Raw genomic sequence first — 24,649 nt, 5'->3', positions numbered from 1 at the left:
AAAAGCCATTTGCAGTGCGGCACGGTATGTGATTTAGAAGTGGAGTGGATCCCCCCCCGGCGGAAGGGATCAATTTGATTTCCCTCGTCCACTCCGGTTCTGCAGGACCGCTCGGTCTCCTGCTGCTACTGCTGGGAAATGAGTGAAATAACTACACCCAAAAACCACAACTCGGCCCTCGAGGGTGCGTTCCAGAAGGCTGGCAAAGCAAAAGTACACAGGCACTAGCTGGCTAGAGTAGAGTAGCAAACGAGGGACCCTAGTGCCATGGTTCCATTTCCGGCAATAAAAATAACCACCATACTGGCAGCAAAGCCACCTCTCGCCTTCACTCCCCGTGCTGCTCTACCGGGGAGAGTAGTTGGTTTAGCAAAGACGCACCGGGGGCACTGTGTTCGTTCCGTGCCGTTGCTTTAAAAGGTTTAATTTACGAGCCAAAAGTCGTTTGGTGCTATTGTTCGGTTGCGAACGGTTCCTGGGCCCCCGGGAAGGGGGGGGGGGGATTGCGAAATACTACGAGAGCGTGCGAGACAAGCCGGGTGGGATAGTTGGACCCATACGGATACGGGTAGCACGGTGTGAGAAAGCCCATAAACTTGGCTTCGGGCGGAAGCGGGAGAAATTAGCTTACAAATGAGTGCAAAGTGCGGTTGCCTGGTTCGGGATTGGGGGAGGAGAATTAAGATAGTGGGCTAAATGAGTGGGCCTCAGCTGCTGATGGGATGCGTACAAAAAAGGGAGGAACACGGCGATGAGATTGCGGTGGTAAGTACTAGTAGTGCGTTTGCGGCTGTGGGCGGGGCGGTGCTGGAGTAGTTTTCTTTTTTTATGAATTTAATTTAAAACCAGCCCAGCATGTTTAAGCTTCACAGCAATGAGCGCACTTTCGAGCAGTTTAACTGCATGTAGTTTGAGGAAGTATTGAAGTAACTTTTCTTAATCGGAAAAAGAAAATACGATGCTTTGTTGAGCTTTGATGAGCAAATGGGTCGATATTGGTACAAGAATCGAATCGGTTTGGGTAAAAGTAAGGATCAGTCCTCTACGTTACATTGGAGAAGCGTTACATTCCTTAATATAGAAGCGTTAATATTCCCTAGCAAAATTTTTATTATACTTTTGTGATCCGATCGACCGACCAGTGTAGATTATTTGAATAAAAAAATATTTCAAACTGCGATTAACATATAAGACAATTGTTTTAAGATAAATCGATATAAACAAGGAAAAGTCTAACGTTACAAATACAAGAAAGGTTAATTATTTTACATTATTGCACTGTGGTTTATGATAAATAGCCATTGAAAGGACTGAAAATCAACTACATCTTTAAAATTGTGTAACATTTTAGTAAAGTAGATAATATAACATATTTAAAATATATTGAGTGCAGTAAATATATCATATATATTGATCAAATATTAAATGAACTTTTTCGGCCATTTTGAATCATCATTAGTATAGTGCGAGAGTGCTATAGCTTTATTGAATTAGGTTAATAAACTCATTTTTACATTAATAACGATTTCAATATCCTGGTTTCACCAATAGTTGGGCAAATAAAATAGTTTAAATAAATAAATATTTATTATTATTCATTTTTTTATGATTTGGATCGTTTTAAGTCAAAGTTTTAAAATTTTGATTTATGTTAAAATAAAAAATAAAATAATAATAATAATAATAATAATAATAATAATAATAATAATAATAATCATAATAAAAATTATTATTATACTAATAATAATACTAATAATGATAATATTAAAAATAATAATAAAAACAATAATAATAATGATAATAATAATAATAATAATAAAATCATAAAAATAATAATAATAATAATAGTAATAAGAATAATAATAATTATTATTATTATCATTATTATTATAAAATAATGAGTAACAATAATAACACTAACAGTAATAATATAAGTAATGTTTTTGATATAAGTGAAATATAAATTGATTCCAATCCTTATTAACGAGGAATGAACTTTTTTATAATATTTGTTCAATAGTTTTGACTTGCTCGTTATCAAATAAAATAACTAGTATTAAGACTTAAATATCTATAAATTTGCTCATCCACGACGATTTAAACAAGCGTTCAACAAAAGTGCTGCATGAGTTGAGATAAAAAGACGTTATGCGTAACGCTAACGGAACGTAGAGGGCTGATCCTTACTTTTACCATTGGAGAAAAAGGTTAACTTTGGATCATTTCATTTGTAAACATATTAATAGAAATGTCAAAATTACCTAGAATGTTCAATAAGTTTCGTTTAATCGAAAGATCTTGGCTAACAAATCCGTTAAAAAAATCAAACCAACATTAATGTATCTGCTGAGATATGCGCTGAGTATAGCAGAGCTTAGCGAGAGCAGCGCTAAGGGGTTTTCCCTTTACCTTTTATGGCCATTCTTGATTTCCCGTTACAAAAAAAAACCCATTGCCTTATCGCCCTCCGCTGGCAACGCAATCCCGTCCGTTTGAAATCGTTTCGTTTTCCCGTGGCTCATAAACTTTACTCCCAGCATTTCACATCATATGTCCATCAAGCAGCAGCAGTCGATCTTCCCGTCCGTTCATCCATTGAGCACTTTCCACTCCTTTTATCATTTAGCACACAAAAAACGGGAGGTGGTAAAATGAAAACCCTCTTTTCCGTCACAAAACCCTCCCCACACACACACACACACACGAGCGCGAGAACCGAAGCTTCATGACATTCCATTCCCGGGGCCAGGGTTTCGGTTTGGACGCTTCTGCAAGAAACGAGCACTGGGACTGGTAATCAAATTTATGTTGCTTTTCTTGCAGGTTGTTTTTTATGGGTTTCGGGGTTTCCCTTCCTCCCACAGTTGCTCCCTGGGGAGCAATGCTTTTCTGCTGCTGCTGCCTCACAGAAAAGTAGGATGGGGCCCGTATAATGGGAAAGTGCGCTCGATGTTGGCTTTGAACCATTGCTAAAACGGAAGGGGAGGATGGATGGATGACGAGCAAAAGGGAGATTAAAGCAAAACGTGTTGTCGGAACGGAGTAAAGGGATGGAAAGCTTTTCATTTAAGGCAGTCCCTATCCCTGCAGTCAAACGAGAAGTCAGTTGACCTGCTTTAGATAGTAAAAGAAGACGAGCACACACAACAAAAAAAACCAAACAAGGCGTGTGTAGTGTAAAATGAAGCAAACCAAATGAGGTGGTGTAGAAAAAGTAGAATCTCCAAGGCATTTGCTAGCCACGATGCTAGAAACGAGGCAGAGATACGGGTACTGTGAGATCTGGGGAATTAGTTGCGGAAAGAAATTAGGGAAAGAGAGAGAGGGATGGAGCTATAAAGGGTACGGCAAAAAACGTCTTACTGATCCGGGAGATTTTCTTTTGAGCGATCATGGCGAGCGAGCTTGGCAAGCGGAATCGTTTTCAATCCTCTTCCGCTATTCCGCGGGGAACGATTCGCGAAGCATAAATCCATCTCATTTGTGATGCGCACGCAGTGAGTCGAAAGACGATGCAGAGGAACAACAGCAAAAAAAAAGCTGGAATGGAAGAGATGTCATAGCCCATCCCGACTACAATCTTTTGTCGAAATCGGCATGGGAATGAAAGTTCTCTGGTACGGTGCACACACACACACACACCCATTACCACCTTCGCAGCAACCCACAAAGCGTTCGGCGTGAAGGTGCGCCATTCTCGCAGCGGACGCAAGAGGCGTTGGAAGCGCAATGAAAACAAACTATTAATTTTGATTATAAATCCCCAATCGCGTTTTGCTGGCAAACGCTGACAAATCCGTTTTCATTAATCACAGAGCAAGGGCCGGGTGGGAAGGGAGGTTGGGAGGGAAGGCGGTAGAAGACGATGGTACGGCAATGGGTCGTAATGGGTTTCTACCTTCGGCTCAAGATAACGAGCGCAGAACCGAACGTACCCGGGACCGTGCCATGGGGAACAATCTTGCGAAGCATCAAATAACTGCGTCGGAGCGGGATTTGGGAGAGTAAAACACACACAGAAGAAAAAAAAACTAAAGGAAGAAGGTGTAAAAGGTGCGGTAGTGTTCTGGGAGGAGGAATTTTCGTAGCCTGGCACCCAAAGGCACCTGCGGCACCACCGTTCGGCTCTACAGCGGTAGTAAATCCGTCTGATGGGACGGTCGTGATTACACAAGCTTGGAAAGAAATTAAAAAAGCAACTCTTTTATTGCAAGAATATCTTCCTCCCAGTGGGGTGGTGGGAAGAGATGGGGATGGTTCTTTTATCCGTGGTGCGTTTTTTTTTTAAATTCTTCCCTACCACCGTACATAATACGCTTGGCACGACGCAGAAGCACTATCAAGATCTCGGGTGTATATCTTTGATTTATATGAACGGATTAAATGTAGAGCGGCAGATGGCCCCGCGTCCGGTGGGTAGGCGAAATCCATTTTCGAATCATAAAACGCCAGTGGCACGTGGGAGCACAGGCGTGTTCGGTAAAGGGAAAATGGCGTAGTTTGTGACAACTTTTGGAGCGATCGAATCGTTTTGAATTTCTTTTACTAAGACATATTCTTATACTTTGATTGAATACGCCCCAAAATCAACAATTTATGCATGTATATTAGGATTAATTTTCTCAAGCAAATTAAGGGAAAAGGCCTTAAATTAGTCCTTCGAACCAGATTTCAGCAAGCAACGACTATTTTTAGGGTTTTGATCATTATTGCACTCTATATTATTGTGTGTAAAACAAGACAAAATTGTTGTGATCATAGCAACCTCTCTAGTTTAAACGAAGTGTAGTAGGCTTTATTGAAATAGAGAATAAATCAGTCTGCATTTTCCTTTCGTACGAACAAGAAGTTCCAACAGGTTATGGGCCCAGGATTAGTGGCGATTAAAACGTTTTAACCAAAAGAAAGATTTCGCAAAATGGAACGATTGGGAATTGCAAAACTCAACGGAGGTAATTACAGTGTCTGGAAGACAAAGGTCGAATTCCTCCTCATCCGAGAAGAATTGTGGCAGTATGTGATCAGCGATGGACCGGGTAACACGACGGCCAGTCCCACTACCGAAGCCATCGGAGCAGTATGGAAGAGTGGTGATCAGAAGGCGCGAGCGACAATCGGCCTTTTACTGGAAGATAACCAACTCAATCTAATTAAGGACTGTAAGACGGCTAAAGCGACATGGGAAAAGCTGCGAGGACACTACGAAAAGGCCACACTAACTTCGAAGGTGTCGATTTTAAAAAATATATGTGAGAAGCGTTTTTCCGACGGTGAGGATATCGAGCAGCATATCTTCGAGATGGAAGAATTGTTCGATAGGCTAACATTGACCGGTGAGGAGCTAAGCAAGAGCCTGCAAGTGGCAATGGTGCTCCGAAGTCTCCCGCAATCTCTCTCGGTTCTGACCACAGCGTTGGAAAGCAGGTCTGACGACGAGCTTACGCTGGATTTGGTGAAAACCAAGGTGGTAGACGAAGTAGCCAAAAGGGGAAACAGAGGTTGCTGTGATTCTGTACTAAAGACAATTGTTAAGAAGAATCAAATGTTATGTCATTTCTGTCAACAACCAGGGCATAAAAGAAAGGATTGCCTGATTCTAATGGAGAAGCGGTCCAGAGATTTGAAACAGTCGGAAGGCCAGCATGGTATGAAACGGAGCCAGTTATGTGTGCAAACAACTGATGAAGAAACTCTGGAGCAGGAATATTCGTTCACGATGCGTGGATTTACAGCCAATTCGTGGATCGTTGATTCAGGAGCAACATCGCATATGTGTATCGATCGGTCATGTTTCGTGGAGCTGGACGAGCGTTATCAGCAGGACGTAATTTTGGCCGATGGCACAACGGCGAGGGTTGAAGGAATCGGTTCGTGTCGAATAACCACGCTGTCTCCGGAGGGTAAAACATCAAGAGTGACTCTTAACGATGTTTTGTTCGTCCCGAAGTTAGAGACAAACTTAGTGTCTGTGAAAAAACTGACGGCGAAAGGTGCTGTGATTCTTTTTGACATGAGCGGTTGTCGAATCGTAAAGGATCAGAAGGTTATTGCACTAGCAACAATTTCAAATGGATTATATTCACTGAAGACCAGAATGCAGAATGTCTTGACCCGAAAGAATGCCCGATATCGATCAATTGCAAAGTGTTTATTGATGCCAATGGATCTTGAATATCGGAATGTACAGCAGAAGGAGGAGGGACTGATGCTTAGGAAAGGCGAGCTTAGAAAACGCAAGTTACGAAAAGGCGAGTCATGTTCTTTTGTACATTGCAAAGATCGGACTATGTCATCAGGGTCTCGAATCTGGGTTGGATGTCATGGAAAAGATATGCTTGGAAGGTGTGAGAAGTCCATACCTAGAAATAATGAATTTCAGAGCGTGTGTTGTAGATCATAGCAACCTCGATAGTTAGAATCTGCGCCTACAACTTGGTTTAGAGCCAGCCGAGATTGAGGAGGAGTGTTGTGATCATAGCAACCTCTCTAGTTTAAACGAAGTGTAGTAGGCTTTATTGAAATAGAGAATAAATCAGTCTGCATTTTCCTTTCGTACGAACAAGAAGTTCCAACAAAAATCTTCCTATATTATTCAATTTATTATGACACTGTGGAGTAGCTGCTTAATTAACCACTTTGCTGTTGTAGACCATAATTAACTTGGCTCATGAAATTTGTCATTTCAAATGCGCCTGGAAACTTATCAAAACTTTCATCTTTCAATTGTCATTAATTTCATCAAAATGAAGGGTACGTCAGAAGCGCACGTGATAAATTTCCACTCGTAGATGCGCGCGTAGTGCCGTACGGAGTTTGTCGGTTAATGATAATGTTCCGGGAACTGATCTTCCCCATCGCAATGGAATGTTCCCACTGCAGGTGGAAACAGGGGAATTGGTAACATGATTCGTTCCCGTTCAACCGAACTTTACCATCATCATCATCATCATCATCAGCAGCATCGTCGTCAGCGCTGCTGTACCACCGAATTTCCCCGTGACTCCTCGCAGAGGTTATGAAATTTGCTTGCCCATATAGTTGCCACCCCCTCCCTCGCACTGGTGCCCGATGGAGAAAGTTTTCAGTCCCCGGGAGCCGTCGCCAAATTCACGTGAAATTCCCCGGGCCGGAGGTGGGCCAGCGGGTTGAAAATGAATTTTCGATAACTTTATTTGGAGTTTCAGCGCAGTGTTGGCTTGGCTGATGGAATTTTTGCCCAACCCATGGGGTTCTTATCGGTGCTGGTTGGTGGTGGGGTCACTGGGGAGGGAGGGTTGTGAAATCGAGCTGCGCTTCACGTAGCTCTCTTGAGATTTTAATTATCCTAACGGACCTGACTTATTTTCGACTTTCACCTTAGGTCCTAGAAATTATCCCACGCTCCACTACACTACCGCCACCGTTTGGTTTGGCATCCAATATTCCAGTGGTACATTGGGCAGCATAAAATAAAACAGGCAAAAATATGAATGAACCAAACTCGGTTATGCTAGGCGCTGGGCTGGTGGTAAAAACTCTTCCCGTGCGCATTGTTTAGCGTGGCAAAAGTTTTCATTGGAGCTTGATGGGTAGGAAGAATTTTTATTTAAAAGCTTGGGCGGGTTGCACTCCGATGGGAATCGAAATGGCAGTTGGGCTGATGGGAAATTAACATGCTTGAAGCCTCGTGGCCTTTCACGAGGGGAGAAAGGGTTAGCTCACCATGCAGCTAGTTTTCCCAGCGTTGTCAGTATGCCGTGCTGGCATCCGGCGGAAATCGCCTCTATCGCTTGCGCCGGATGCTGCGGGGTTAGCTGCTTACCCCTATAGCGATATTTTCCCTTGACCCACTGCTTCCCGTGGTGTGGGGCAGGTAGGAAGCCCAGGCAAAAGCCAAATATGCATAATATAATGAGAATTTTACGCTTCGCTGGCTTAAAAATTATTTTACACCGACCATGCCCCGCGTTGCCGGTGGTACCGAAGCATGGTGCTTGTTTTTTCATCTTTTTTCCCCCATGGCGCTCCGGTCTTTCCGGTGATGCCAAAGCACGGGGAGAGAATGTTAACGCGTGGATCATATGTATATATGCATGTGCTGGGGGAGAGCCATGTAGTGAATTCAGTAGAATTTTACTCCACACCCGCATAATAGCTGAAGTGCATCGGGGCATTGTGGATGCGGCCCACGGGGTCCGTTCAGGTTTTGTCGTGTGTAACAAATTCAAGACCTTTTTATAACATCCCCGCGTACGAACCTCGCAACCGATCGGAAAGTTATTTAAAACGTTATATAAATAGAGTATGCAGTATAAATACATTACGTACGCTTCGCACTGTCACTTGAAGATGGTGAAATGAGGTGTAAAAACGTATGAACCATCAGGCGCCTCCATGGAAGGGTTTGCAATGGAGACGCCTGGTGCTTTATTGTCTTACGAGAGCATACAACAAAATTGAAAATGGTATAAGTATTAAATAAAACGCACGTGTATGCAAAATAGAACATCACCATTTTGCAACAAGGATGTTGATATTGTTCAGGCATCGTTCAATCGAATGGCAATTGCGAAAGGAAAAGATTCACCGTTAACACAAGTATTCCTCTTCAGCGCGATAACATTGGTTTTTAGCTTCCCCTATCACACTCACACGCTTCGCGGGTGCCGATAAGTGCTTGCAGCATCTCCTATTCAGTTTGAAAAAAAAGCCCCTTCACGGCTAATGAACGCTATCGAGCTGTGAAAAAAGGCAACCCTCATCGTGCACTTGGCACTTGGGCCATCTCGATAGAGAGCAAACAAAATGTGCCACCCTAACCCACTCACTTTTACTAGCATCGCTGCGAAAGGCGGGCCTGGGTCTGGCTGGCTGATGATGCAGTAGCAGATAATTTTGCGTCACTTTTTGCCGGAGCGCGTGCTCCTCGGAGATAAAGGCAGTTGATAGAGGAAAAATAGCGGTTTGCCTGCCTCGTATGAGCGGGAGCGTACATTATTCGTACCACCACTTGTCGATAATGGCAGCGAAATGATGCTTGCACCGTGGTAGATTAAATTTGGGGTAAGTTAGTAAAAGGCTTGTTTTTCAACAGCAAAAAAAAAAAAAATGGCGCTGTGGAAAATAAGCAAATGGTTTTGCATGACGCTCGTACATTGTCATTTAACGGGGTAATGTTTCCTTCGGCGAAACTCTCTCTCTCTACGGTCCTGTATCGAACGCGATACTTAATAGAAACAGATGAGTTGTTACTGGGTAGCTACGTCCCGTTCACTTCCAGCAGTGTGGCAAAGAAAATGAATAATCCGGCAACAAAAAGGGTGAAAAGGTAAATTGGTAGGCTTAAGTTTTTTTTGTTCGTTCCTCTCCTTTACCAGCTACAAACCGGTCGATCGATCGGTTGTTGCTCACAAGCAAAGGCAAAAGCTGCATAGCATTGGGATGGGAATCACCCTTCTGAGGAGTAAGGGTGTTGGTGTGATGCTGTTGCATCGCTGCAACATGTACGGTTTTGTGTCAAGCAGGTCAACTGGTGCTAGGCAACACCAGACCAGCGGTGGATATTATGGCAGCGAAGAAACATCCACGAGCTGTTGTAATGCTGTCGCGTACGCCGTAGAAAAGTTCCCGAGTTTGAACAATGGAACGACCCGGTGGAAAAGATCGCTCACGTAATGATAAGCTTGCACGATAACAAGGTCAACATGTCATAATGCAGGTCCTTTTGCAACGGTTTTTTTGTCGTTAATCAAAGGATTTGGATAGCGTGTGCCGGACTAGACATGCGAAATCTTTCGGTGAAAGCAAAAGTAATTTATATTTTGAAGCATTTTCCCTCTCTTTAATTATAACTATAACTTTATTGATTTACTTTATAAAGTATTTTACAACCTGATACCATTTAGTATATTTATTTAGTATTTTGGAAAATGTTTAAAACGAAGAGGAAACAGCTGGCCGCTAGCGTGATACAACATTATCGAATTGATTTTTCGACCTAATTTCACAGTACAAATATGTTCGTACTAAAAAAGCTTAACGCTCACATATGTGTCCATCATCGTGAGCTGAGTAATAAAATTTATTGTTTTGGTTTCCGTTGAAAAACCAAAAACCAAAAAAAAAAAGAGAGCCAACGACAGGTTTCAGTTTTTCGTGTCCCTGAGCCGTTGGTCCAAAATAAGCATCTCGACACATGAAATGGCATTATAATACACGCAATCGCGCGGGGCCTGACGGTACACTTTCAGGTCATTTGTGCCCCAAGCCTCCGCAGTCCCAGGAGCAGGTAGGGGAGACGATAGCTTTCCCTCCCCTCCCTCCTCTTTGCCACCCATTTAATTGGCCATGGTAATTCCGGTTGGCTCGATCACGGCGCACCACACTGGCACCTGGCGTTTGATCGTGAGCCCCACCAGGCACCAGCAGCGGCTGGTGGTTGGATCATAAATCTTACAGTGTGCTGGACCGACCCGAACATGCAATCCACCCGGTACCTCTGTACCTCCGTCTTCCGACTCCTTGTTGCTCCACTGGTTTGATTTAGAACGGGTTTGCTCTTTGTGTCGTGCGCGCAGCCTACCGTGCAAAAGGGGCACGGGTACCGGGGATTTTGTGCCACAGTTAATAACGCAGGTTAGGTGGGGAGGGCAGTAGCGTGTTTGACTGCAGTAGTCATATGCATAAGTAGCTCCAGTGAGTGTGGTGAGGTTCAACTCCAAAAGGGCTAGCAGCTAGTAAGCGCCAGCTCGTCCGGTGGGAACAACACCGAAATGACCAGGCGAAAAATGGCTTAACTAGCTCCGCTCTGGCACCGGGTACCGGAATAATGCCTTTGCTGCTCGAGCGTCCTGCTAACGCTGTGTTTTGCATACTATTTTTCTTTGGCTTTTGCTTTTGCTTTATAGAAAATGTTGCTTGATAGAAATGGCCCAAACCCGATTTGGAGCGACACACACACACACACACTCAAACTCAGGGGACAGATGGGGACGATTTTCCGACCTAGCATGGCTGCCGCATGGTTGTGGCCCGTGGCACTCAAACACACACAAACATGCTCTCCAATGCAGCAATGCAGGAGAAAGCGAGTGGTCGCGTGAAAGCCAACCGCTAGGTCAGCAGAGCACCAGCGAGCCGCTGTAGGGCTGGCGGTTGAAAGCTTTAGCGAGGCGGTGCCTGTGGTGCTGTCCACTGGCAGCCAGCAGCATTTGCTTTGCAGCTAGAACGTGACAAACAAATGCGACTAGTTTTGCAGGCTGTGTGGAGGGGGAGAAGCCACGCTGGCACTGCAAGCTGTGAGGACGCTTTTGGTGGAGCACACGGTGCGCCTCACGCGGTACTATATTCATGATGAGTCCTGTATCGTGCTGTGCCTGTCAAGCCCATTATTGATCCCAGGACTTACTTGTCTCCGGTGCGGGTTTTTGCGTGCGGGTCAGATTCAATGTTGGTTACCCCCGCTTTTTCCAATTTTGCTCCTCATCTGCTCCCTGGGGCAGCTTCCCATTTCATTCCCACAAGCGGTCGCATAAAATACCGCACATGCTTCATTGGAACGTGTCCATCTGTATGCGTGTGTGTGTGTGTGTGTGTGGTGGTATGTGTATTGGAGGATTGTGTCAGCTAGCTCTCAAAATCGGTGACCTATTTATTCAACCCTGCCCACCCCCAGTGCCGTGACGTGTGCGTCGATAGCAAAGCATCCCGTTTGCTGACGGTTCGTGGAAATCGATGGCGCGGCGACGGTGGCTGCTGGCTCATGCTAATTTGCTGCCAACACCTTGCGCCTGCAAGTGGCAACAGTACCGGTGATTGCGTTTGATGGCACGAGAGAAAGAGAGTGAGAGAGAGAGATATACAGAGCGGTCAGGCTAAACGACGGGATGGTAATTGTGGTGATGCCAACGAACGACAGAGGGGAAGAAACAAGCGAATGAAGCATGAAGCAGCATGAATGACGTCATTACCATTTTCAGTTTGCAGAAGTGGTGGGGAGCAGCGGGAGCTGCACAGCATAATGGGGTTTTGTCGGGGGTTTTTTTTGTCTTCTTTTCTTCTCCAGTGCTTTATTCGTTTTGATCCTAGAACGCTTTTAGCCATTCACCGGGAGTGTCACCGTGTGTCACCGGGGAGCGCATGTGAAGGTGAGCGTAATTGAATGGGGAGTTTAAATATCCCGCGCGGTATGTTTTCTCCTCGGGACCGCGTGTGGGGTGAGGATTTGGAGGATGACATCTGTGGCAGGCAGTGGGGTGGGACACCGCAGTTTTATAATACATCAGATTAAATGGTTCAAAATTCAAATTTCATTGAAATAGAATGTACTTATAATGTTTCAAATACAAATCAAACTCATTTGAAGCTCAAGTCTTCTTTGTGATTCTATACGAGTTGATCTTCAATTGGAGTAGAGAATCAGTGGAATTTGATTGCAAGGAAACGTAACATCACATAACCAAAAAATGCTAAAAACCACTTTTGGCTCGATGGTTTTATCACAGAAAGAAGCTTAATGAATTATTTTATTGAAAGTGTATACCATATTCATACTCCTTTTTCCATATTTATTGGCTGAAACGACCGACGTTCTCATGTTGGCAAGTGAGTGCTTCTCATGAGGAGACATAATACTTGGGAAACAAGCCACGTACGTCCTTGTGGTATCAAATGCGTACTTCTCAATAATTTTAAAGTATCTGCATGTAGATTTGTAAATAATAAAAATTTACACCAATCATTTTCAAGGCGTTAAAATGTATGAATTTTACTGATATTTGGATTAGAGCTTATACTTATATTCCCCGTAGCAAGGATGGAATATCCGGTTCCGTGGCAATGAATTAAGTCTCGAAAGCCTGTATAGGCCGGCATGTCCGCGTTGGGGACGTTGCGCCAAATAGAAGGCTCATATTCTCCAATTCGTATTGGAGTTTTGATTCTAATTGTACAACGAAGTGATGCTCATGGTCCCTCCACTTTCCCTGTTAAGAGTTTGAGTAGGACGAAATTATCTTAAAAATATTTATGTATAGCAAATTATTTCATTTTAAACTCGAGTGGATGATTGAGTGCTTCAGAACTCTGCCAATGAATCGGATAGGATGTTGCTAAGTCCTATCATCGTAGAATTAGAAAGTCTTCGGACCTCAAAGTCCGGCGGTCACCCCGTAGCAAGGATTGACTATCCGGCTACGTGGCAATGAATTAAGTCTCGAAAGCCTGTATAGGCCGGCATATCCGCGTAGCACGTTACGCCAAAAAGTAGAAGAAGAAGAAGAACTTCAAAGTCCACTATACGCGTCATGTCAATGATTCAATCTTCTTCTTTGGCTCAACAACCGTTGTCGGTCAAGACCTGCCTGTACCACTAGTGGGATTTGGCTTTCAGTGACTAATTGATTTCCCCCCATAGCAGGATAGTCAATCCTACGTATGGCGGCACGGTCTATTTGGGGATCGAACCCATGACGGGCATGTTGTTTAGTCGTACTAGTTGACGACTGTACTACGAGACTGGCTCTCAATGATTCAATATTATTATATAATACAAGCAAGCAAACAAATAAACAAAGATATATTCTAAATTATACTATCCTAACACACTATACTACCAAATTATTCAATCACCTGTTTAACATACAGTGCACTTTGCTTATAAAATTGATTCAGACTTGTAGTATTCACAACTTCTGGTGGGATTGAATTAAACATTCAAATTCCTTTAAATGAAAGGTAACTTGGTGTTCTCGGTTCATTTAATCTACGAGTTGGTTAACATTCCATGTATGAAAAGTACTGTTTAATACACTATTCTTTGTTTTACTGCCATCCACTGAAGGATGTCAAGCATAACGGTAGATGAGGTTATTTTGTTTTCATTATAACCTTTGTAGCTGTGTCTTATTGCCAAGAAATACTGAAAAATCGTGCAACATTGTTGTTTTTCTGTATGATTAATTTCGTAAACTATGACATTCATTTGATTTATTATTTGCATATCTAAGCTGTGGTTTGATCATTGCAACCTCTTTCATCAGGAAACAATTTATTGAAGCATTGTTCAATTTATCTTTTTTGTAGTTTATCGGTGTGCTCCACAAGAAGCTAAAGAAGCGACTAAACAACACGCCCAAATGACCGTCAGCAATCGATAGTCATTTGTGCGCTGTCGATTGCATGTCCCAAAATCTTTAGTACGCACCCCTGAGCGCTATTAACTATAATGTTACCTTCGTTGATTGACGTGCTAACGTGCGCTTGCCTGTATGGTCTTTATCGTGCTTCTCTTGCGCACAGCTGCTTCTACAATATGTTTTGTTTTGTGATATGTTTTATGTGCTGAAGCAGCTTGCTAACACAAACTTGTTCGAAAAAGTTTGAGCAAGAAAACACTAGGACACTCCCATCTAACCTCAACCAAGCGCACAATTGACAGGTACCGTAGCAGCTGGGTGGGCTTCAATCAATGCGTTCAGTGCACATGCCGAAATCGGAAGTGAGATTTCGTTTCACCACAACAAGGCCTCGCCAAAATTACCACAGGCCGTTGTTTTGCCGAGAGGATCGATTCCCGGGGCTTGCGGTTGTTTCTGCCCGCAATTTGCAGTTCGCTCTGCTGGTATTATTGATCTGACAATCCAAGTTTTCGACAGCTCCTTGCCTTGCTACACTCGATTCGCAGTGGAAATTCGCAAGGTTAGACCCGAGAGCGATTGGAAGTAATCGATTGGGTGAGCGTTTGTTGTAGTTTGTTTGGCAAAATAACGCCTCCACGCACATTTTGGGAAGGCACAACGTTAGCCACCAAAGTGCCTTTCACCGACTGAGAGATCAGTCGTGTTGTGCTGCTCAAGGTCTGTATGCGTGTGTTAAAAAAAACGGAAATTATACTCCATCCTGAGCGGTCTGTACTTTAGCGCGTGCGAGAAAGAGCGAGAGAGAGCAAATGAGTGAGTAAAACACCCTCCCTGCTGTGGATGCGAACCCCCCACGGTGGAAGCTCAACCGAAACAACCGTGGTCCACTTTAGGGATCGAACGTTTTGCGTTTGCCACAGAAGATGAGTGGAAGAAATCTCCCCCCATCAGCTCTTTCCCATTCCCGACCGAAAACCCGTGCCTCGGTGAAAGGGTGCGGCCGGGTGAGCAGCGCTCGGCGTGAGCAGGGGGAAGGAAAAATCAGGGTCGTGTGCAGCAGAGTGTACGAGCGTACCATCTCACCCGCTCGCACGCAATCACGCTCGCACGCCACCGTCGTAGGGCGCGCGCTCGGGCTTTTGCTCATTTTCGCTCGTGCACGGGGGTCCGCGCTCCGGGTTCCGGTCTCGGGGCCTTTTTGCGGTGGAAAGTTCTCGCTCACGGTCCATTGGCAGGGTGGTATTGTGTTAGCAACGCCCAAGAAAATTTCACCTATTCTTGTGCAAGGCTTCCCTCCCGACTGCACCCCGGGGACGGGCGTAAGCTGCCGTTGCGAAAGAATCCCGCCGCAACGCGTTCAACCGTTTTCCAATGCGTGTTGTCCTTTGGATGGGTTGGTGGTAGATATATAAATATATACGGTATTGCAACACAACACTTACCCCGCTAGCACATACGGTGGCGTCCTATTTATAGTTTGAGGCAGGAACAGAGCCAAGTTGAGTGTCAGTATGAGGACACCCAGCGAGGGGCTCTTCGCATGCGGAACTTCGATAGTTAGCGACATGATGACGGCTGGCTGGGCAGGCTTGGCAGGCTTCTCGCAGTCTCCAGCGCCAGAGCGCAGCGCTACCTGTGTGTCCCGGTTGTGTCCCGGCTCCGCACAGGATCACCGTCCGTCGTCCGTCGTCGTCAGATTTCCGCGCGTATCGATGCCGTGCTGGAGGAGTGTGAGCGTGTCTTTTGGTGCTCGCTCTCTCCCTCTCTCTTTCTCTCTCTCTTTCTAGTGTCTCGTTATTTCTACCGTCGACTCCTGTGGCAGGCCAGATTGCTGGACCGTGTTCCGAAGATCCGTGTTCCTGTTCGGATGTGGCTCTTCCCTAGAATGGGGAACGGACCAGGGAATGTGTGACCTTCCTCGTTGCTTCGTAGCTGTTTTTTTCCTTCTCGTACTCTTTCTCTCTTCTTCTCTGTCTTTCTCTCTCTCTCTCGCTCTTGCTCACTCTCTCGCGCTTGTTCCCAGGTTTTTGGGGTGCTGCTGCTGCTTTTTATCCGCCAAACCCCGGTAGAGCACTGGGCTGCACTGGCTGGGGGGGGCGGGCTATTTTCACCGAAACTGGGCGCTGTGGTCTATGTCACACCTGTACCAGCTGCACAATAATTCATTCTCTCACACAATCACACACACACACACAACCGGATACACGCAGCAGCGCGCACACACGCACACACATAGTGTTTTGCAAATGGCAGGGATTCAGGCTTTCGCTGGTATTCCTCACGGCACGGACACGCACACGGTTCAGAGTTTCACTTTCTCTTTTCTTCTCTTGTCACGATCGGGTTCACATAAACACTCTGGATCGTCCGTTTTTCGAGTCGATCGATTCACAATGCTCTCGATTCACACAGCTAAAGCCAGCGATCACACATCGCACTTGCACATCGCACCTGAAGCTGCCAGCTGCAAGCAGAACTTGTGTGCCTTCGGCAGACGCTGGAAACGGGATGATGCCCTGCTGGGTGGTGGTGGTGGTGGTGGTCCATTTCACCGCACCTTCCAGTGGCCACCGCCGGGCAGCACGGTCGAGGCAGGCTGGCCACCGGTACGCACGACACACACCGCCGACCGTCGGACGGGCCGAGCTTCCCTTGCGCGCAGGCTGACAGAAGGCATCTTTCGTTTGCTCCTGCGTGCAAACACACACACACGCACACACGGACACGCTCAGACACGCATACACACCACCGCCGCCGTTCCTTTGCACTGCACACACGCACACGTTCACACACACGCACGCACACGCACACCAGGTACCGTTGCGGTACGCCTTTTGGGCACACTAGCACATTGCGATTTGCACGTTTTCCTTTGCAGCCTGTTGGCCGAGCCTGTGCTGGGTTCCACACACCGCACCGCACACGCACTTGCTTTCTCGCTCTTGTCGCTCTCTTCACACCCTTCGTTTTACACTGTATCCTGCCCGACGATGCTTGCTCTCGCTCGCGCTCCCTGCTCGCCCCGCGCACATTTGTTCTCGTGAAGGGAGCGTGTGGGAGAAATTAAGGGCACAGCTGCCTCGCCTCCACGGTTACGGTAGATTATTACACTGACCTACTGGCCACCTGCAATGAGGGAGGGGTTTCCCTAAGGGGGTTAGTGTGCGTGTACACGGCGCTCGGGAAGACGGAAGATGGAATGCTAAAAGACGGGGTGGAATTATCCTTGGCAGTAGTTACTAGTTACTGTTATGCAGACGCGTAACACGGAAACGTTTTGTTAGGGATTAGGGAGCTTCAAAAGGGGTATCTTGTGGTATTAAACACGTCACCGAGCATTGGAGTGAAGAGATTACAACGCGCACTACGGCAAGTGAAATGAAAGGAAACGTCCGCAAGATAAAAGGCTACTTTGATCGTGCTGCAAGAAACACAATCCCTTTCCAGCGACGCTTGGGACACTTGTACTTCGGTCGATGCCTACGCTGATCTGTGAGTCCATTCACAAACGACCAACATGCAATTTGTTTCCTCTTCCCATGCATCACAACCAATCACAATCGCTCTTTTTCCGATCATACCGCCATTCGGAAACTGAGTCTTTTAAGGGATTGTTGGGACCGTTTTGTTACTTCTTTTTGTGTTGTTTTTGTCTGTTGGCAGGCTGCACACACACACGCACACACACCGTCTTTGATGCTGCCCTCCGTGGAGCTCGCTAGCTCCAGCGGTACTGCTGCTCTCGGTGCCCAAACTTGGCCTGGAATATTTTGGGTGGGACACACTCCAATTGGAAAAAAATACGGCAGCCCTTGAAACACACATACACTGTGGTAGGGCTGTAGAAACAGCAAAGACATACACATACACACACAATCACACACGTTGAATGAGAGCGTTCCGCTCTGAAAAAGCTCCCGAGCTCTTTCTGGGTGATTGTGTGTGTGTGTGTGTTTTTGTGTTAGTGAACCAATGTGAAGAATGGATCCGAAAGGCTCCATCCAACAGATAAAAAAAAGCTCAAACTTGAAGCTGTGTGAACCAGTACACCAGGCTGTGTACTGCCTGTCCACTCTCAAGTTGAGTGCAAAAGAGTGCAAAAAACACGCACACTCACTCACAACTAAAATGGAGCAATAGTTCTCACTGTTTACCTTCTGCCTCAGCGGAGGGCTTTGCTTCAGGGAGTCCCCAAAACGATGGGAGTTAGGAGTTTCCCGGTGCAAAAAGCTTTCGTGCTTCAAGTAGCACTCTCGCCAGGACCATGACTCACTTTCGCTCTCGCTCTCTGTCTTATACACACACACACACACACACACACACACACACACACACACACACACACACACACACACACACACACAGAGAAACACCTCTTCTGCCCGAAGTTCTAAGAGCGTGGCGAGCTTTCAGGCGAGCAAAGAGCTGGAAGGTGAGCGCAGGATTCGGGACCAGAGAGTACCGCTCGTGCTCGCTTTTGCTGTGCACGAATGGTAATGTGTGTTCACGATTTCGCACCACACGATTCACGTTGTGCCGTCTGTCCGACCTCCGGCAGGCCTCCCCCACCCCCCGTCATCTACTCTCGTTTTGGCAAACCTTCGTACCGTTGTCAGTGTGTATCTCTGCGTGCGTGTGTGTGTGTGTGTGTTTTATGGTGTTAGCGCACCTGCGCGGTGTGGCACAAAAGCTGCTCGCGAAAAATTCGACACAATTTTCGCTACACATAATAATAATAGTAACAGCCAAACGAGAAGATTCTCTGGTCCCGCTTCAGCTTCAGCACGCACTGCTGCTATCGAGTTGGGGTGGGGTTGTGGTGTGTGTGTATGTGTATGTGTGTGTGCAAAAGAGAGACAGAGTGTGAGAGAGAAAGAGAGAGCGAGCGAGAATGAAACCTCGTTTTCGCTTTCTTCCTTGGGGTCTTGGTTTTCTTGCCGTCGTCCTGTCCACTGGTGCTTGTTTTTCTCCCACAGGAATTAAGGGCAGGGCGTTCGATTTTGCGGGCGTTAACTAGCCTTGTGCTCAGGGGAGATTCTTCCTTTTCTTTATAGGGTTATTTTGTTCGAGTTGTTACGCTTGAGCACACACATTTTTGGTGCACCACTTTACGGGGTGAAACTGTTTACACAACTTTACTTAATCTTTGCACCACAACCGTTTCGCGATCGATTGCGAGCTCAATTGGCAAAACTCTGATAGACACTGTGGCTTTTTCTTGGAGCCTCAAAATCATTTGCTGTACTTTGCAACACTGAACACACTGTTTTTTGTTGCTCTTTTCACCATTTCACGCACTTGCGAAACTCCGATTTGTCCTGCCAAGGGTGGAGCAGCAAAACGGCTGGCAGCACCCAGCAGCAAAAGGGCAGGGTCCCACACACAGCTGCACACAGCTTACTCACATTGAACAGTTCGTCCACCTGTTCGTCCTAACGTACGATCCATCCGCTAGAGCTTTCCTCGACGAACTGAGCGGTGACCGTTCGGGCGACAGGGCCCTAGACCGGGACCAGGCCGTCGTACAGGATCCAGACCCGAACGGGTCCCGAACGGCATTTCCACTCTTTCGCAACGGTCGCTCTCTCGCTCTCTCGCACTCCTATGCAGAGCTCGCACCGTTCACAAAAGCTCTCCGCACATGAGCCTCACACACACACACACGCATGCAGAGAGTTATCGGGAGCGGCGGCGGCAGTGTCCTTACTCAAGGCGTTTTCGTTCGTCGACGGTCTCTCGCTCGCTGGTTCTGCCGAAGGAGTTCTGCACCACCACACTCAGCGCGTGAGGTTATTCATAGCTTCGACCTCTGACATCCGCCCAATTTTCTTCCTTCCCCCCTCCTTGTTGCAAAAAACTGCCCATTGCCTTCCGTTTGCGTGTGTGTGAGGTGCAGGATAAAGCAGAGTAGGGCAGAGCGAGCGCAAGAGCGAGAGAAAATAGGAAACCATCGCTGTTCACCGAAATTGGCTCGGCAAGCAAAGATTTTCGGGCAGCTTGCAGACGACCCAAAACAACAGCGTAGCCTTACCCAAACCCACCCACCCACCCAATGGAGCTCCAATCTTAGAGGAGGAAGGGTGTGTGGTGTGGAGGAGGGGGGGGGAGGGAAGAGGATGCTCGATTGGTTGGAGGATGTTTCGCTTCCGATTGTCGGAGTGGCGAACCGGATGGGAAGGAAGGTAGGTCACTGGTGCGTGTGTGTGTGTGTGTGCGTGTATTGTGCGTTGTCGTAGTGGAAGAAGGTTCGTGGGCATGCTGGGAGTTGAGGTGGCAATGGGAAAGGGGGCGTTTTGTGAATCACAATCAGGATTCGGTTCCCTTAAGATAAATTGTTCATCTTAAATTGGTTAGAAAAGAAATAGGCCACTTTAAAGCAAATGTCGGACGATGGACCGTTGGCCCGATTGATCTCTCGGCTCGTTGCCTTCGGAAGCGACCAGGGGACGGGGCGCCAGTTTTGAGATCGCGTAACATAGCGTGGTTTTGTTGTTGTTGTTGTTGTTGTTGTTGTGTGATAAGTTTGTACTGAAACCTTTTTGTGAAAAGATTTGCATCAGTAAACTTAAATGATGTAACGGACTATTTCGTCGGTGAAGTCTCTTAGGTGTTGTTTTGTTTGGTTGTTTGAATATTTATACCTTAAAGCAACGACGTCAAACTCATTTGATCAGCTCGTGCACATTTCTTTTCATTTCATTTTGGTATCACAGCTACGTTACAATAGTTAAAAATATAATGTAAAATAAACTAACTGCAGCAGATTACTTGTAATCCGTCATATGCCTTTGATAATTCCAAAATTTGCATATTTGTGTGCCTCCTAGCAGGATTTAGTATGCAAAAATAATGGCATTGACTGATTGGGTAGGCTTATTAATTTTGCCAAATATTCAATTTTATATTGATATTGATGTGATTTTTATTACCAATAGTTTTTGGACAGGTTCTTCTTCTTCTTCTACTTTTTGGCGTAACGTCTTACGCGGACATGCCGGCCTATGCAGGCTTTCGAGACTTAATTCATTACCATGTAGCCGGATATAGTCTTAGCTATCTATGGGGGGACGGTCCATTCTAGGTTTGAACCCATGACGGGGATGTTATTGAGTCGTACGAGTTGACGACTGTACCACATGACCGCCCCAAGGTGTTGCAGCAGGTGTTGATTGTGAATAGCAGTGAATTCTTGCTTTTATGTTGTCCAATTACTACTCGCCGGTTCGCCCAGTCCGGAGTCCAAAATCAGAGTCATTTGCCCACCTGTAGTCTGTCTAGTCTCCTGCCTGGTGCTGCCTCATGGAAAGCTTGAAAGTGATTGTAACATCCTATCAAAAGTCATACGTGTTTGTACTAACATCTGATTTCGGCTGATCTCTAAACGTTTTACAAAAGTATAATGTTCTAATCTGCAACCATGCCTAAAGAGGGGTTCAAAGTTTCCTAAAAAAAGTTTGAGAGCTTTCGTTTTTTATTCCTGTTGGTTGAGCAATTTTATTTATTTTTCCAAGTTTTCTTTTCGTATAGAAAATACATTTTTGGTAATCAGAATGGTAAATTGATTCTGAATATTTCTGAGAATTAGTATAGCTTGTTTTATTATTTCTGGAAAATTTTTGGTGGCAATTTTATTTATATTTTTCCTTACAAACAATATGGCATAAAGCAATGCCAATTTATGAACCAGAGTAATCTTTACGTGTCATTGCATTTTAAGTTGTAAAACAAGCACGTAATCTTCTTCCTTTTCTTCTTCTTTTTCTTCTTCTTCTTCTTCTTCTTCTTCTTCTTCTTCTTCTTGTTCTTGAGTCATACAACCATATTTAGTGTGGTAAAATACACAGCGTAATCCGGTTAGCAGGAGGCGGGGGAGGAAGATTGGCACTAAAAATTTCAAAACTATCAAGGCTGCATACATAACACGTGTGTCACGTGTTACGGACAATAAACTTGCTGGTGATCCGTAAAAATGCAATGATGTAGAAACCCCTCGGGCCCGTCCGCTCCTACCCAACCGCTGGTGGCGGCCCGTAGCGACAAGAGCAGTGCGAGGAGTACGAAACGTCGATAAAACGTCGAGCGAAAGAAAACACCGCTCCCGGGATGATAATAATGTAAAACTAGGACAAAGTCAACCGGAAAATGTAGCACTCACGACATTACCCCTTCCACCCGGTTGCCTGCCCGGTGGCCCGAGCCACACCGTGCCACAGTGCGAAGCGAACGATTGCGCCGACATTTCGTGTGTCGACATCCTTCAAGCAATATGTTCGACACGTTTGCAACACGGAACACACAGCATCCCGATGGCGAAGAGTCATGGAAAGAGGCCTTTTTAAAGTAGGAAAGAAGGCAGTGGAGGTCCTCCCGAAGAGGTCCTAAAAGAGGTTGGAAACGGGGTTTTTAGAATTACATTGAACTTTTGCATAAATCTTGGCAGGCACACATTGTTCGCCACGCTTTTTGGGGGGGTGGGGTTGTAAGAAATGTGTCGTTTGGCCCATTTGTCGGGCACCGAAATCCACCCCTTCCTCCTCCTTCTCCTCTCGAAGATTACGAAGAGGCGCGCGTACAGCGTACTGCGGGTAAGAAAGTTGCCCCATCCCAACTTCCAATTTCACTATTCAGCATTGTGGGTCAGCAGTGCAGTTGATGCCGGCCTACCAACACACACACACATACACCCCGCAGTACCGCGCACGTGCGGCTGGACACAGCCACACACAGTCGCACTGGCGGAAGTATTTATAGTCCCGCTGAAAGGCATAAAAATAAAGTATTCATTCGTGCAGATTAATTTATGTAATGTAATCATTCCGGCGGCAGATTAAGATGTATGCAATTGGCATTCCCAAGGACCGGGTTTGGGTCGGGCTGGGCTTGGACCGGTGTCTGGTGGTGGAAGGTGGAAATGGAAGGTGGATGATGATGGTGTGCAAAAGATTCGTAGTCAGCACGCCACTGCACGGCCGCTGTGTTTATTGCCGGGCCACCACTGCAGTGAGCAGTTGCGTTTGCTGTGTGTCTCTATGATTTGATTTAATGCCGCATACGCGTGACACACTTCACTTATCATCGCTCAGTCCGCAAGCTTAGTTGAGCGTCTAGCAATAACACTGGTGCAACTGTTTACTATTCGACGCTGCCGGTTGGTAGTAAAAGTAAAAGGAAACAGAAATCTGTGTGAGCGATGCGAGCAAACGCAACATAAAAATGGAATTTCGATTCATCCCGAAAAAACAAAAACAAAAACAAAATCAGCAAAAACAGACAACGGCAGATCCGATTGCTTGTGGGCAGCCAACTGGAGCATAAGTTGGTCGTATGTTGAAAGGCGACGCACACAAACACAATTACCGGAAAGAAGAACACAAAACAAGAAGAAAATTGCATCTGTTTAAGGCATTAGCTGAAAGGAGACAACTACAGAGATGGCGAGCGAAGAAAAGCGCTACCGTACACTCACACACACATACACACATTTGCAGAAAGTTTATTCATTTTCCCGATGTCAATCATGAGATTAGTTGGGCGAAGCGAACGGTTTGCAAAGGTGGAGCTGGTAGTTCGGCACCACAGTGACAAAACGTACGCGGAAAGCCAAACCCAATGCCAGCAAAACTTTTCGTCGCCATGCTGTTTGTGGCTTTTTTGTTGTTGTTGCTTTGTTTGTGTTTTGTTTGCTTCACGTCCGGCTGAAGGATGTATGATCGGGGCCTATTACCGTTTTGGGGGCATCCGAAAGAGCCACAACCCCTGCCGGCTATTTTTCTGTGCAATTAATTCTGTATTAATGTGTGTTTAAAAGTTTGGTGCAAACAAAACAAAGCGAAGCTTTAATACATCTGCATGGGCCGGTGGCTTAAAGTGCGGTTTTATCTGTACGCGAATGCTCGTCAACTCTGTGCGCGATGGTTTGCGCCTGTGTCACTGCGGGCTTCAGAAGTGGCAATGGCATCGCACCACTCCCTGGCTTCCTTGGAAATGGAGCAGCTTCTTAGCACGGTTAAGCACACGCTCGGAATACGTAAACAGCTTTGCCGATGGTGGTGCTGCTGATCGAAGATTGAATATGGAAATTTTCGGGGAACACAAGTTGTGCTGTGGATGTGGTGGGAATTGGGACAGAGGGCAGGGTTATTGGGGGAGAAGTTTGGCACAAACTTTTGTCCGCTGATTAATCGCATTAAAACGACGTGAGAAATGCGTGTGCTCTTCCGTGTCCTCTTTTCGAGTAGTTTTGCACTAAAGTTTTATGGCGGTTACTGAATGGAGTGAAACATTCCTTGCAGCTAAGATAAACTATTACGGTAAACGTACTTATAGTGGTTTCACAAACAGTATCAATAGTGGTGGTATTACACTAAAATGCGCTCCATCCGATAATTTAATAGAAATTAAGATCTTTAAGTGTAAGTGTGAAATGTTCTCTGGTCTTTTAAAAAGCGTTTCAAAGTGACCGAAAAATCTATTATTTTGTAAAATGTGTCAACATGTTTTCAAAATACTTAGGATTTCATAAGGAAATCCAT

General features: G+C 45.7%; 1 protein-coding gene across 9 annotated transcripts in view; it reads right to left on the bottom strand.

Annotated features, from left to right (window-relative positions):
• LOC1276697 (gamma-aminobutyric acid receptor subunit beta) overlaps positions 1 to 19,636 on the bottom strand; it is an 85,551-nt gene extending 65,915 nt beyond the window's left edge. For 6 of the 9 annotated variants that reach the window (XM_316071.5, XM_001688723.2, XM_316070.5 and 3 more), the window contains exons 1-2: positions 19,523 to 19,636; positions 15,560 to 17,243 (exon numbers count right to left, since the gene is read on the bottom strand). In XM_316071.5, coding sequence (XP_316071.4) covers positions 15,560 to 15,684 — 125 coding nt within the window. In that variant the 5' untranslated portion in view covers positions 15,685 to 17,243; positions 19,523 to 19,636. Of the gene's footprint in view, positions 1 to 15,559; positions 17,266 to 17,749; positions 17,880 to 19,415 lie in introns of those variants that run through there. The other 3 variants (XM_061647965.1, XM_061647964.1, XM_061647963.1) reach the window with 3 other exon arrangements.
• Positions 19,637 to 24,649: the final 5,013 nt, after the last annotated feature.

This window comes from Anopheles gambiae, chromosome 2 (genome assembly GCF_943734735.2).
Source record: "Anopheles gambiae chromosome 2, idAnoGambNW_F1_1, whole genome shotgun sequence".
NCBI lineage: Eukaryota > Metazoa > Arthropoda > Insecta > Diptera > Culicidae > Anopheles > Anopheles gambiae.
Note: the sequence above shows the minus strand (reverse complement) of the source record. Positions and strands in the feature narration are given on the sequence as shown.